The 16900-nt window shown below is 36.6% G+C and overlaps 1 protein-coding gene across 1 annotated transcript in view; it reads right to left on the reverse strand.

Moving 5' to 3' along the window:
- Window positions 1-12557: 12557 nt before the first annotated feature.
- The window catches only part of ndrg2 (NDRG family member 2), a 65063-nt gene continuing 60720 nt past the window's right edge, over window positions 12558-16900 (reverse strand). Inside the window, exon 16 of the mRNA XM_084107765.1 lies at window positions 12558-16521. Within this exon, the coding sequence (XP_083963891.1) occupies window positions 16358-16521 (164 nt within the window). The 3' untranslated portion in view covers window positions 12558-16357. The remainder of the gene's footprint in view (window positions 16522-16900) is intronic.

A 16900-nucleotide genomic window follows, 5' to 3' on the forward strand; every position in this document is an offset into this window, starting at 1 on the left:
TTAGCATGGCCACACACTGAAGACCATAAAACAATACAATCTGAACATAACATAAAATAAACAATTAATATTAAGTTGTCCGACGCTCCTGGAATGAGTCGACATTCAGGTCTCAGTTCCTGCTAATTTCTCCACTGAACAAGCGACAGCATCCAGGTCAGAAAACCTGCACAGAAACAATACACATCACATGCCTTTGTTTAGGAGCCCAATACAAACAAATTCCATTAAAATATGATTGTTCAGGGAAGTAAGAATTTGCATCCATTATTCAATAGTCTATTTATTTATCTTTGCATCCATACGGTAAGTGCACATTATTCCAATAAATAAATAAAAGTAAAATCCTAATATTTTATCAAAACTGAAACTTCTGCTCTTTTATTTAAACCATGTGGACAATTAAATAATCAAAAAAATTTAAAAAAAAAAGAGTCAAATAACTTTAGGCATTGTTATCAAACTCCGAATAAACCATCGAGCAAAGGTATAAAGTCCACTTCACCACCCAGTCAGTTGTTAATATGGATAAAATCCTTCGCCCTGAATTTCCCCTTGAATATCCAGTTTCAATCAGATATACGGCTATTAACAGATGCAAAATAGGTTGTGTAAAAATGTAATATTGACTCATGAGAATAACCTGTACAAATGAAATCCTTAACAAACTGAACATGCTCATACAATTTGAGTGAATTCATTGCCTTGGCCAGTCCATTTCCATAAGTTAGATGTACATTTCTGAATCCAAAGGCTAATTGAGTGAAATCATTCATTTGAAATCATAGTGCTGGTATTATAGCATTTCTTCAATTAAAAATATAGATAATAAAATATGTCTGTATATAGGTCACAGAATAAATTAACCTGCTTGTTTATTCCGCTTTGTTTGTCATTGTTGAATTATGGAACTAAATTGTCAAAACTCATATACTTTTTTATACCACATATACTTTTTTGTTCAATCAGTGGTAAGACCAGATCTATACAACTTGACAAATTGAATATGATAAATGTTATCATTCTACCTGCACAGAGAAGCTGATAGACTGAAGATGAAGCTGTAACTTTTGCTCCACTTGTAGTTGAACCTGTGATCATGGTCGCTGTTGTATCCGGTGCTGTGGTTTCGGTTGCGGTTGGACTGTCTGTGGATGTGGTAGTTCCAGTAGTTGTAGTTCCAGTGGTTATGGTTCCAGTGGTTGTAGTTCCAGTAGTTGTGGTACTAATGGTTGTAGTTGCAGTGGTTGTAGTTCCAGTAGTTGTGGTTCCAGTGGTTGTAGTTCCACTAGTTGGGGTTCCAGTGGTTGTAGTTCCAATAGTTGTAGTTCCAGTAGTTGTGGTTCCAGTGGTTGTGGTTCCAGTAGTTGTAGTTCCAGTGGTTGTAGATCCAGTAGTTGTTGTACTAATGGTTGTAGATGCAGTGGTTGTAGATCCAGTAGTTGTTGTACTAATGGTTGTAGATGCAGTGGTTGTAGATCCAGTAGTTGTTGTACTAATGGTTGTAGCTCCAGTGGTTGTAGATCCAGTAGTTGTTGTACTAATGGTTGTAGTTGCAGTGGTTGTAGTTCCAGTGGTTGTAGTTTCAGTAGTTTGGGCTCCAGTGGTTGTAGTTTCAGTAGTTTGGGTTCCAATGGTTGTAGTTTCAGTAGTTTGGGTTCCAGTGTTTGTGGTTGGATTGCTTGTGGATGGGAGGACAGTTACAGATGATTCCAACAGTGCTGTTGTGGTGCAGTGACAGCCGTTGAAGAGCAGAAGAGCAGTTACAGCAAAAAGACCCAAATTCTTCATCTTCCTTTGGGAAATAAATGTTTGTTGAACCACACAATATTTTTAGCTGATATAGATGATTTGATTCTACTGCTGATTTTATTGAATCATACTGCAATGTAGCAGTATTTTAAGCACAGTGAGGAGAGTCATACAAAAATACAAGAATTAAAATGGGTAATAAACTAACATAACCACATATTATGCATCTTAATATGTTGGGCTGTTGTTTATTTCTTTTAGCTTAAAATATTATATATTTTATTTTTGAACATTATTTACCGGTGTTTATGATGTCTTCTTTCTTCTGATTAAACAGTTCCAGAAAATAATATCCTTGTTAGTCATCCACAGGGAAATCGCTTCTGCCCAAAATATTTCATTTTTTTATGAGTATAAATTAATCAAAATGTATTAATCCAGCAAATCAATTATTAATCTAGATAAATGCATAATTCATTAATAAAACTCCAACCATTAAGTTTAATAAACAAAAAAGGACAAAAAAAAGGTAAATTATGTAATTGAATTACCAGTGGCAGAGTCTTTTTAAATAGTCTTTTAGTCACATTAAAGTGCTTACAGTATTAGTAAAGATCATGAAGGTTCACATACCTGCAGTCGTCTGTGTCGTTGGTCGGTCGGTCTATGGTTTATACGTGTTTGTGTGAACAGTCAGATCACTGTGGAAACCTCTTTCTGACCCACTGGATAATTGTACATTTGGCAATGAAGGACAGGATTGTGTTTCAAGGCTTCCTCTAATATCTTATTGTTCTTATGTTAAGTGATTTCAGCCTCTAGCAACAGTATATCAACACTGACCTCATCAACAAACCAACCCTCAACGTTTCCATCAAAACTCTGACTATCTCGGTTACAGTCCTGTGGCAGTACCATGGTATTTTGATTTACCACAGTACAAGTCAAGTCAAGTCAAGTCATCTTCATTTATATAGCGCTTTTAACAATGTAGATTGTTTCAAAGCAGCTTTACAGAGATAAGCGTATAATTTAAGCTAACAGAGATTGTTTTGGCTTTATAGCGGTTCTTTAATTAAGTTATTTTCCAGCTAAAGTTAGTTTTGATTGATTCGCTTCCATCGCAACGATCATTTGTCATTAAATTAGGGGCCGCTAAGACGACACCATTCTCTCTACACAGACTTTAAACGCGAACCTGTGAGAAACGCGGATGGCATTCACATGCGCATTTAGAATGGGTTCTACAGTTATGTGCGTTTGAATATATGCAGGTTTGGAATTCCCTACAAGCCAAGCCTAAACAAAGTACTTGTCTTTCCTTATAAATTTTGATAAAGAATTTTATTTTATTTTGTCGCTTTGGGGTAGGAACGCGAAACGAATTTTCCCGACAATGCCTTATCTGTAGAGTGGTAAAGGGATCCTCCATAGGGAGAGACTAGTTGGCACTTCAGCACTGCGTTGTCATCGGGTCCAGGCGAAGGTCCTTCGTCAGATCTGGATACGGCCTGGATCCGGCAGGCTGCAGGAAAACCTCGGGATAAACACAGACACTAAAATTAGCGTAGATGCCATTCTTCTCATGATGTAACGAGTACATCAGGATTTATGGGAAGTGTTCCCGGTTCCGGCTGACCTAATCTATGCAGCCTAACATTGAATTATAGAAGTCTATAATGTATTATGTGAATGCTAGGTGCTAGAGATGTGTTTTTAATCTGGCTTTGAACTGACAGAGTGTGTCTGCTTCCCGGACAATGGTAGGAAGACTGTTCCAGAGTTTTGGTGCTAAATAGGAAAAGGATCTACCGCCAGCAGTCGATTTTGATATTCTAGTTATTATTAACTGGCCGGAGAGATTTTGAGATCGCAATAGACGTGAAGGACTATAGTGCGTTAAGAGCTCGCTCAAGTACTGTGGAGCTAAACCATTTAGTGTTTTGTAAGTAATCAGCAATATTTTAAAATTGATGTGATGTTTAATAGGGAGCCAATGCAGTGTTGACAGAACTGGGCTAATATGGTCATACTTCCTGGTTCTGGTAAGAACTCGAGCTGCTGCGTTTTGAACTAGCTGTAGTTTGTTTATTAAGCGTGCAGGGCAACCACCCAGTAGAGCATTACAGTAATCTAGCCTTGAGGTCATGAACGCATGAACTAATTGTTCCGCATTTGTCAATGAGAGCATATGACGTAATTTAGATGTATTTTTAAGATGGAAAAATGCAGTTTTACAGATACTAGACACGTGACTTTCAAATGAAAGATTGGTATCAAAGAGCACCCAGGTTCCTAACCGATGACGAAGACTTAACAGAGCAGCCATCAAGTGTTAGACTGTATTCTAGGTTATTACATGAGGAAGTTTTTTGTCCAATAATTAGAAACTAGAATTTAGAAGTAGGAAATTATGAGTCATCCAATTTTTTATATCCGCTATGGCATTCCGTTAATTTTGTGAATTGATAAGTTTCGTTAGGTTTTGAAGAAATATACAGCTGAGTATCGTCAGCATAACAGTGGAAGCTAATTCCATGTTTCCTAATGATATCTCCTAAGGGTAGCATGTACAGAGTGAACAGCAGCGGTCCTAGTACTGAGCCTTGTGGTACGCCATACTGAACTTGTGATCGATGAGACATCTCATAATTTACTGCTACAAACTGATAACGGTCAGATAAGTATGATTTAAACCATGCTAGTGCATTTCCCCTAATGCCAACATAATGTTCGAGTCTATTTAAAAGAACGTTGTGGTCAATGGTGTCAAATGCAGCACTAAGATCGAGTAACACTAATAGAGAGATACAACCACGATCGGATGATAAGAGCAAATCATTTGTGACTCTAACGAGAGCCGTCTTGGTACTATGATACGGTCTAAATCCGGACTGGAAATCTTCGCAGATATCATTTCTTTCAAGAAAGGAACACAGTTGTGAGGATACTGCCTTTTCTAATATCTTTGACAGAAAAGGTAGATTCGAGATCGGCCTGTAATTGACTAATTCTGTAGGATCAAGTTGCGTTTTTTTAACAAGCGGTTTAATGATAGCCAGCTTAAAGGTTTTTGGTACGTATCCTAGAGACAAAGACGAATTAATGATCTAAGAGGATCTATGACCTCTGGAAACATCTCTTTCAGTAGCTTAGTCGGTATAGGGTCTAACATACATGTTGTAGATTTAGATGATTTAACGAGTTTAGTGAATTCTTCCTCTCCTATAGCAACGAATGAATCAAATTTTTCCTCAGGGAGACTACAATGCACTCCCTGATGCGATACTGTAGTAGACGGTTGCATAGTTATAATTTTGTCCCTGATATTATCAATCTTATAAGTGAAGAAGTTCATAAAGTCATTACTGCTGTGTTGCTTGGAAACTTCTGTGCTTGAAGCTTTATTTTTCGTTAGTTTAGCCACCGTTTCAAATAAATACCTAGGATTATGTTTATACTTTAGACACACACACAAACATCAAGATTCAGCATATGAATCTCAACAATGGTGGCATGCTTCATGCAGCAATGCATGCTGGGAGCCACCATAGTATAAAAAGTATGACTCCCAGCATGCATTGCAGCATTAAGTAAATGAAAAAAGCTAAATGAAACACCGATCACCATAATGGTGACCAAACATTTCCAACAAAACATCAACATCTAAACCTCTGTTCATTCTCAAAAAGAACTGTAGACAAATGACCGAAATATAGTCAGTCTGGAATGTAATAAGAGAGCTTTAATGTTTTTTCAGTTGATTTCCTCTAAGGCGTTGGCAGTTTGTAGTTCTTGTGTTTCTCTTTTCCTCTGTGATTCTGCTTGTTAACACCAGGTGTCTTCAATAATAAAACAATCATCACTCTTAAGTATCTAATTAACTCTAGCACTGTTTCAGTGTTCAATTCAGTGTAACACCCTGCTGGTGGTTCCCATATGAACACAGAGATGTGTTAATTCAACACCTGGTAATTTACTGTTAAATCTAGATTAAAGACACATCTCTTTAGTCAAGCATTCACATAATGCTAGTGGTGGGCAGATCGAGGCTTTGTGAAACACTGAAACAGTTGAAGCAAATGCGCCGTATTGTGTCGAGGCTTCGAAACAATCCGACACCCGTCTCCATGGTGACCCCTAGTGGTCAGAACAGTGTAAATGCAACAAAAACCCAGGCCAAACATGCATTAAAACACCTTTTACAAATCTATTGCAATTTTGTTATTGAAAGTAAAATCTTTCAAATGTTATTATCTAATCATATAATAAGATTATAAAATGCATATACAGTATGTTATTTTATAAAGTTTTGTTTTTTCTATGAATGGCTCAGCTAAACAGGCCAATATGATTATTAACTACCATTATTCATTTTAATTATACTAATGTCTAATTTGTATTAGTTTGATATACACTCAGAACCATTGATTCGTAACAAAAGATTTGTAAAGGCTTCGAAGCTTCATGAAGCAGTGTTTTGAAATTGCCATCACTACATAATGCATCTCGTAACCTTGTACTACAGTTATATCAGATCAAATGCATCTTTGCTTGAAATGTTCTGAACAGCAACTGCTCTATTAATTTTTCATTAGTTTTTCTGTTTTATCTCGGGATGCCCATCCCACTAACTAGAGAGTGTGTCAGCTCCAGCTTGGATCCAGCCTATTATGAAGACTTCAGATGACAAACACCTGTGAAGAGACTTCGTCAACTCCTGTGAATCCTCCACTGAATCAACATGCACCAATATGCTAAATTTTCTATATAATGTAATCATTATGTTCAAAACTTGTGATAATTACTTCAATGAGCTCATTGTTTCTGCCTAAAATTAAGTGAATGGGATTGGTATATGTATCTGAAATGCATTACTTGTCACCTCTGATAACAGATCACTCAAAATTGTAGACACATGCATTTTCAGTAAAGCTGCTTTGAAACGATATGTATTATGAAAATTGCTATACAAATAAATGTGAAATGAATTGAACTGAAACGTGAAACCAGAAATTAAGTGTAGTGTGGATATGACGTCATTGACAGGTGACACAATGACACGGGCCGTTACACTGGTTAAAATGGCTGATTTCTCAATATTTAAACATTGTTGGAAACATTTGGGGGAAAAGTACACAAGTCAACAAAATATACAACATTGTTCTAGTGTCTTAATCCTAAAATCTTACATATTGTGCCTTTAATAACACCTTGGCTGATGCATCATCATCCTGCACATGTTAAACTTATATCTAAATATATACATTTGGGGAATTTCCCCCCATCTTTCCTATATTTTAAGTGAGCTGCATGTGATTGTGATACGTTAATAGAACATTGTACATATGATGATAATACTTCACAAATTTAGCAATATTGAAGAATATTTATTAACAAAACTGAACACCAAAAAACAATCAAATCTGAAAATAACAAAATAAACAATTGTTGTTAAGTTATCTGCTGCATCTGGATTGATTTGATGTTCAGGTCTCTGTTTCTGCTAATTTCTCCACTGAACAAGCGACAGCATCCAGGTCAGAATACCTGAACAGAAACAATACACATCACATGCCTTTGTTTAGTCCAGTAAAATGAAATTAACATTATTATGTTATTGTTCAGGGAAATAAGTATTTGCATCCATTATTCGTTAGTCTATTTATTTGTTTTTGCATGCATACAGTAAGTGCACATTATTTCAATAAATAAAAATAAAATAAAATCCTAATCTTTTATCAAACTGAAACAACTGATCTTTTTAAACCATGTGGACTATTGGATAATGTATAGCCAAATAACTTTGCTATCAAACTCCTAATAAACTATTGAGGGAAGGTATCACCATCCAAACAATTGTATTATCCAATTATCCAATCATAAATATTAACAGATGTAAATAGGTTGTGTGCACTGATCTATATAATGACTGGATAGCTCATGACGTCATAAACAGTGAAGCCACCGCGCCGCCATATTGGTATTCCCTAGTGAGCACACGCGTATGGAATGATATTCCGGACATTATTTAAAAGGAATTGCAAATTGTATTTGCAATTGCGTTTTCAATTTGTGGACGCATAAAATGTGACATAATCCAAACGCAAATGCAAATCGCGCATTACCGTTTGCATTTTCGTTTAAGCGAACGCACAGTGACTGCCAAATTTAAAATGGAAATGCAAAGTCTGTTTGCAACTGTGTGTTTCCCAGAAGATGATCTGTAATGTTGTTTACTGCAACATCTGTTGTTTAGTACAAATGCACATATTGCCTGGACCATATTAAAATGTGTAATATTTTTATATTATATTTAAAACGAAAAGAGGTAGGTTTGTGTTTTATATTTTGTTTTGTTATAAATAGGCAAACGTTATATGCAGTGAATATAATCAATATGCGTTGCCTGAACCACATTTGTGTGGCTATAATGTTTAAGATTTCTTTAAATGAAAACGAAAAGAGTTAGTATGGTGTTTTATAACATATTGCGTTGCCTAAAATATACAGAGATAACCGGAGTAGCAGAGCGAGCTGAGTGCGCTGTTCCCACCACTCGCTTTCGGTACCAGGTGTTGAACTTGCAAGAGCTGCCTCTGAATGGCCGGGACCCCATCTCAGCTCCTCAGCACAAACCTGAATGAGTTGCTGACAAACTTATATACACGTATGTCCTGGGAAGTGGCTTGCCAACCAAATCTCACTCGCCAATGTCCATTGGCTTGTTTTGTTACCACTCGAAGGTGATTGGGCTCAAGTGTGAGATCCCACAATGCCGTCTTTTCGACGTAACGTCTCCGTTACCTCCTTCAGGGAACGAGGGTTACAACAGTAAATGAGACGTTCAATTTTTCAACCAAATTGTCAAAATGTTTTTATACCACTTATTTTTTGTCTACAATAACATATCATCAAAACTTGACCGATTTGATATGATAAATGTTATCATTCTACCTGCACAGAGAAGCTGATAGACTGAGGATGAAGCTGTAACTGTTGCTCCACTTTTAGTTGAACCCTTTGTTATCATAGTCACTTCTGTAGCTGGTGCTGTGGTTATATTTCCAGTAGTTGTGGTTCCATTGGTTGTAGTTCCAGTAGTTGGGGTTTCAGTGGTTGTATTTCCAGTAGTTGTGTTTCCAACCCTGGTAGGAAAAAAAGTGTTTCAAATATATTCCTGTAACAATGTTTAAAGCTCAGGGAAGGAGACGGAAACAGCAAACATTCAACAGAAACTTTAATCCAAAAATAAGCAAACAACAAAACAAAAGTGAAGTTGCAGCCCCTCACGGATGACTGCCGCATGTAAATATAATAAAACACAACATAAAGTCTAGGCCTGGTCCTCTCTCGTCATCACTCCTCCTTTTATCCTTCTGGAGCTCCTCCTTAAGACTCGAGACCGGTGTGGCGCGCAGGTATGATATTCGCTCATTAGCACTCGTCCCCCCACCTCACAACGTTCCCACAGCTCTTGGCTACGCCCTGATTGCCACAATTCCATTTTCAATATTACATTGAAAATATATTAAAAAAAATTTTTTTATATATATATCTTTAAATATATAAAAATTATATTAGCATCATGCATTTACCTATTTTCACGATACAAATTTTAATGCACTTTAGTAATTCAGTAATTTAATATATTTTCAAAAACAAATTCTAATATCACTAATAAAGCATGTAATTAGTCCCTACTCAGGCATACACTTAAAGTGTGCAAAGTATACTTTAAGTTGTTCTTATTGAACACATACAAGTACACTAAATACATTTAAAATTATGCTTGCTACAATTTAATTACAACTACAATATACTCAGTATAAAATTTGATGTTACAAAATAGGACACACTTCAAGTTAACTAATCATTAACACACTTGAAGTATACTGATAATTATTCTTGCTGCAAGTATACTTAGCATATTTTTTTCACCAGGGATTAGTTTTAGTAGCAGTGGTTGTTGTTGCCGTTGTTGTGGTTCCAGTGGTTGTCGTTCCAGTATTTGGAGTTCCAGTGGTTGTGGTTCCAGTAGTCGTGGTTCCAGTGGTTGTGGTTCCAGTACTTGGAGTTCCAGTGGTTGTGGTTCCAGTAGTCGTGGTTCCAGTGGTTGTGGTTCCAGTACTTGGAGTTCCAGTGGTTGTGGATCCAGTGGTTGTAGTTCCAGTGGTTATGGTTCCAGTGGTTGTGGTTCCAGTGGTTGTTGTTCCAGTAGTTGTGGTTCCAGTGTTTGTAGTTCCAGTAGTTGTAGTTGCAATGGTTGTAGTTCCAGTAGTTGTGGTTCCAGTGGTTGTAGTTGCAGTAGTTGTAGTTCTAGTAGTTGGGGCTCCAGTGGTTGTAGTTGCAGTAGTTGTGGTTCCAGTGGTTGTAGTTCCAGTAGTTGGGGTTGCAGTGGTTGTAGTTCCAGTGGTTGTAGTTCCAGTAACTGGGGTTTCAGTGGTTGTAGTTCCAGTAGTTGGGGTTTCAGTGGTTGTAGTTCCAGTAGTTGGGGTTGCAGTGGTTGTAGTTCCAGTAGTTGGGGTTGCAGTGGTTGTAGTTCCAGTAGTTGGGGTTGCAGTGGTTGTAGTTCCAGGAACTGGGGTTTCAGTGGTTGTAGTTCCAGTAGTTGGGGCTCCAGTAGTTGTTGTTTCAGTAGTTGTGGTACCAATGATTGTAGTTCCAGTGGTTGTAGTTCCAGTAACTGGGGTTTCAGTGGTTGTAGTTTCAGCAGTTTGGGCTCCAGTGGTTGTAGTTGCAATGGTTGTGGTTCCAGTGTTTGTGGTTGGATTGCTTGTGGATGGGAGGACAGTTACAGTTGATGTCAACAGTGCTGTTGTGGTGCAGTGACAGCCGTTGAAGAGCAGAAGAGCAGTTACAGCAAAAAGGCCGTAATACTTCATCTTTCTTTGGAATATAAATGTTTGTTGAACCACACTGGACAGGCACAAATTTGAGCTTTGATTCTACTGCTGATATTACTGAATTATACTGCAATGTAGCTGTATTTTAATCACTGTAGTTAGAGTAATACAGAAATACAAGTATTACTTACTCACATACTCATTTTTATTTTTCACACAGCTGGAATTAGTTAAAATATATATATATATATATATATATATTCATCAATTATACTGTACAAATATATTTGTATAATATGCAATAATTAAAATGAGTAATAAACAAATACATGTAAATATAAAATAACCACATATTATGCATCATCATTTCTTGGTCCTTTTTATCTTAAAATATTATATATATATATATATATATATATATATATATATATATATATATATATATATATATATATATATATATATATATACAGTATATTAAGAATATGAATTACCACATTGTTTATGATGTCTTCTTTCTTCTGATTAAACGGTTCAAGAAAATAATGTGTGTTAGTCATCCACAGGGAATTCGCTTATGCCTCAAAATTATTTCATTCTTAAATAAGTTATAAGTATAACTGATACAAAAATATATTAATCAAGCTAATCAATTATTAATCTGTATAAATGCATAAACCATTAATAAAACTCTGACCATTAGGTTTCTGACCAAAAAAGTTAAATTATGTAAATGAGTTACCAGTGCAGTCTTATATATATATATATATATATATATATATATATATATATATATATATATATAGTTTTTCAGTCATATTAAAGTGCTTACAATATTAGTAAAGCTCATGAAGGTTCACATACCTTCAGTTGTCTGTGTCGTTGGTCGGTCGGTCTGTGGTTTATACGTGTTTGTGTGAACAGTCAGATCTTTGATCACTGTGGAAACCTCTTTCTGACCCACTGGATAATTGTACATTTGGCAATAAAGGACGATATTGTGTTTCAGTGCTTCCTCTAATATCTTATTGTTCTTATGTTAGAAGAGATTTCAGCTTCTAGCAACAGTATATCAACACTGACCTCATCAATGCACATAGACACACGAGTAACCATAGTTTGGTTTTCTAAATATAGAAAAAAACAACAAAAAAAAAAAACACAAACCATTACAGGGGTCTGACAATCTTCATAAACAATATCATTTTTTGTCATGATATTCTTCTGTCTCGGTTACAGCACGTTGTGGGCATTAGAGGAACTGCTCTAAGTTGAAGTTGAACTGCTCTTAAAAATATACGTTTTTCAGTTAATGTAGGAGAATTCCACTCTGGTGTTGTTCCCTTGACTTGTGGTGTCCCCCAAGGCTCTGTGTTGGCCCCTATTTTGTTTTCTCTCAATAAGATTCCCTTAGACAATATTTTTGAAAAGCATGGCTTGTATTATCATTGCTATGCAAATGATAAATAAATGTATCTGCCCCAAAGCACAAGAATGGCTTAGACTCTCTCATCGCCTGCCTTTCTGATGTTAAAGCCTGGATGTCATTCATTTTTATTTTATTTTTAAATTAGAGTATAACTGAAATAATTGTGTTTGGCTCCTCAGAACCCCCTACAATTTTGCACTTTTTTTTGTTTGTTTTGTCTTCTTCTGTTAAATCATGTGTGAAAAACTTTTAAAATAGTACTTTAAATGTAAAAATTAAATATAAAAAAAAAATAAAAAAAATCAGAATCTGAGAAACCTCAGGTTAAAAATTATGTTAATTAATATACATGTATTGTTTTAGATCTTATGAAAAGACTAGTTCATTTTATATGATCATAAAGCAAACAAATACAAATTTAAAACTGCACATTTTCACGGTATCTATTCCTGATGAGTTATTCATTCAAGGATACTCAAAAGTCCCAAAAGTATACAGTATATGCAAATAAGAAACAAATAACAAGAGTGTAATTTTGATCCCTTTAATTATTTTTTCCCAGTTGTTCATAGTATTACACAGAGAAATTAGCCACACAAATAATTTTGATTGCATTCTGTTATTAATGACATTTTTATTATTATTATTTATTTTTTATTACATTAGCTATTTCCTTTTTTAGTGCTAAGGCTAAAAAAGTTACACGAGAACTAGCACACTGATGTCTAACCCATGAGGACACTGAGATGCAAATCTACTTCACAGAAAATAAAAGGTGAAAAGGATTTCATTGAGGAGAGTCAAAAAATAAAAAGAAAGAAAGAAAATGGATACACATTTACATTCACACCATCTCAACAACACACGCCACGACCTAATCCGTCCCTTTACCTCATTATTTTCATTTTAATTCACATTTTGATGGTTATTTCTCTATTTATTTGGTAAAACATTTCAGATTCGAACTATTTCTATTTTTGGTAAAGGCTCATGTGAATCTGGGATGATGTTTCAGTCTTTATGTGGATCGCGATCATTAATATTCCCACACTGATCACAACATGAACTTTCCATTCGAAAGAAAGAGGAAAAATGCCACGTTTCCTGCTTACACATCCAACTAATTCCAACTTATTCGTAAACAAAATAAAACCTCTCTGAAACAGGATGAAGACGAATGAAATGTGATTTGAGAATCTCTACAAAAAACGTGCTGCAGCTCCAATGCTCCTGAAAGCACAAACAAACCAATGTTCACGCCACTACAGGAAGAACTTTCCAATTAATGTTGTTTAATCATTTAATGACTTATTGTTATTTGCAGGGCAGTGTTTTGCTGAACCTGATTGTTACGATGCATTTGCAGTTTTGAGGACAGTTTTGGTCCTCTGGCAAGTGTCTACTGGCAATCTGGTAAAAATGATCGCACAAACCCGCAGTGATTTCGGTGTTCTTTAGAGCTCTCTATATGTCGCACAATTTCAAATTGTAAATTGTTTTACAATTTATACATTGCAGCTATACTAACTTTCTAATCTCAGTGGCTTGGCGATTGAAAGAGCTCTTGGAAGTAATGGGTTACTAACATGGCTAAACCCTGTTGGCAGTGAAGGGGCTGGTTAGGCAGAAAAGTAAAAGTAACACGAGCGCTTTGAATCGTCACTATTCTTCTAAACAATCGCACACGTATTCCCTTATTGTGCTTTAGAGAGTTTGAGCACCTCATACACGCTCAGACATGTCAGAACCATATATATCATGCCACTGACACTCATGTCCACATGCATTGTTTTACTTTGTATATGAGTCACTATGATTCAGCATTAGATGAGTAGACTTTAAACCAGAGCTAGTGCTCTCAAGTTACGTTAAATCCAGGGACGGCCTTTCAAAAAAACAAAACAAACGTGCATCACCTTGAGCCAACCCTCAACGTTTCCATCGAAACTCTGACTAACCTGGTTACAGTATTGTGGCAGTACCATGGTATTTATATTTATATATACCACAGTACCGTAGTCAAATACTGTACTATGATAATGTACTGCACTGTAGTTCGAAAAAATACCATGGTATAACGATAGTACTGATGATACTCAAAAATGCAACTCATGGTAACTATTTTACATTTTGACTATTGGTGGCCGAATCATATGGACCTATACAAGTACAACATATTCCTGGATCAACATTTTTATTGATCCTGGAACAACATTCTAATCAACCAATCAGATTTGAGGGACAAGTTTACAGTTAATGTCAAGCTTAGGCTTACAATCAGTGTCAAGTGCTTCTACTTCAGAGTTATTCACCATCCTTTAGGGCTAGGTCATGGGTAGGGCTAGGTTTAGGCGTAGGGATAGGGCTAAGACTAAATTGTTGGACAAGAATGTTGTTCTAGGATCCAGGAACATGTCTCGATCCCATTCATATGTTTGTGTATGATCTCTTTACTCCTCACGGATGCTTAGGCGTGGACCTTCATGCTTAAGTTTGTCTAAAAATCGCACGTATCTGTACGAATCATCTTGTAGAATAGTTACGTTTTCTAATGTAATCGGGTTGAAAAGTCAACGAAGAAGACACACTGTAGATTAATTCCCACTTACAGGTCAGTATCTGCTTGAATAAAGACCGATATTCCTATAATTCACTGTTACACTGGACGAGGTCAGAACGTTTGGAGTGTATATTCATCCTGCGGGTTTTTTCTCAAACTACATCAGAGTTGTCTGTGATTCGTCATAACTTGACTGAATGAGTGTGTTTGCATGCATGACCTTACTCTAGTTATACTTAATAATGCCTTAAACAGTGGGCTTTTACTGGGGAAAGCCTCTAAAAGCCAAAGCACCCGATTATGTAAATGGCCAACACACTCTTGTGGCAATTCGTAACTATTTTACACTTTGGTGAATTGGTGGTGAATTTGTATTATTTTCTTAAAAAATCACACATTTTTATACGAATCACATCGTACTAATTCTCCACCAATTTGCAAAAAGTTACTCTTTCTCATGACATCGGGATGAAATGCCTTATGTCGGCTCATTTATGACACACACAAGTCACTAGTTTTTCGTTTATGAAACTAGAATAGATTTCAAAACAAGTTGCTCGGAATTTTTTCCCTGCAGGCCGACATGATCATTTGTGATTGTGACGGGAAAAAATGGACAACGTCAAAATATAATGTGTAAACAGAGTTTTCTCTGATTCATTGATTCGCAGGGTGTGTTTTCACAAGGAGCTGATTTTGATAGTTTTGTTGTACATGTAAACACACTCATTGATGGAAGCACTTCTAACAATCCACTGAACGTCCACATGAATTAGACTTTATTAACTTTCTTAATTCGTGTTTCTGCTCTTACTGTGAACGATTCATCGGAGTAGCCTTTCATCAAACTCGCTTCACCCTGGAAACAACTTTCCTTTTCGACCGCCGTCCTCAATTCCATCTAATCAATTCCTCACAGATAATCCCGTCCTGCATTTATTCTCACTGAATTTCCTGTTTCGGTGAAAATACATTGGATTACAGAAGTAAAATATGAACGTCATTTCACACTGACTTCAAAACAACGACTCCTGTGACTGTCACGTTTTTATTTCCTACTGACCGCGCACACGCACTCTCACCGAAAATAAAAGGAACGTAAAATACAAAAAAAGAAAAACGTAGACTGACGTGGTCAAAACAATTCTGGCATGCAATTCAGAACAGGCAAAGACCCGGAAGGCCCTGCAACCAAACAAATCAAAGTCAAACATAATTACAGTATTTTTCTTTCTCGCTTTTTACGTATATAGCTTCTTTTTTTTTTCCGCAAAGGATCAAATGGAAGACATGAGCTGGCTGTCGACTACAGAGACGAGTCTTCGTTCGGCCTAAAACTGTCGCCAACGTCTCCGAAAATAATGTTCCTCTCCCACAGCAGCAGGATTGTATAAGAGAAAAAAATAATAATAATACAAAATACAAAAACGAAAGAAAAAAGCACACCAAAAAAATCACATAAAAGTCGATAGACACACATCATGAGCTTATATACTCTTTTCTCTATTCTTTTGTTTAGAAATTCAACATGTATTTAAGAGAAACATTGTTATTTATTTATTTTAAGTGACGCTTGTCGTTATTAATATTAATGTCATAATCAATATCCGTATTAGAAGTATCACTATTGGTTAACACTACATTTGGGCTCACTAAAGGCCCATGCCTGACGGGTCGGCGAAGGGAGCGAGAGAGTCGTCATCCGTCACTCGCTCGCTCGCTTCACGGCCCGCAGGACTCAAGCGCTTCATCTCCCGTCTCTGGCGCTCCTCAGCACGACACCTCCATGGTCTGGGACGGGCTGGGCGGGAGCTGTCCTCCCTGGGAGCCCTGGGACAGCGTGCGGGATCGGGAACGAGAGCCCTCCATGGAGTAGGAGGAGGAGAGAGAGGTGGTGCGCGAGCGAGAGAGACGCGTCATGCAGGACGACGCCACTGGAGGAGGAACACAAGCACATGTTAACACATGTCAGACATCTTAGGAAGACGAATGAAAGTGATATTGATACAATATATTAATTTGGTCTTTCTTTCATTTATTTTGGGCCTGTCACACAACTTTGGAAGAGTATTGGCATAATTAATGATAATATCCTGCAAGATGTAGACATTATTTTAGGACACTATAGGACACAAAAGCTGTCACTGGGGCGGCACCTTTTCAAAAGGCACACTTCTGTACCTAAAGAGTGCATATCGATACCTTAAATGTACATATTAGTACCTAAAAGAAACAAAAGTGTACCTTTCTTTAAAAGTTACCGCCCCAGTGACAGCTTTTGTACTTTTTTTCCTGAGAGTGATCAAACTCTGC

The sequence above is a fragment of the Abramis brama genome, assembly GCF_963993115.1.
Source record: "Abramis brama genome assembly, chromosome: 3".
NCBI lineage: Eukaryota > Metazoa > Chordata > Actinopteri > Cypriniformes > Leuciscidae > Abramis > Abramis brama.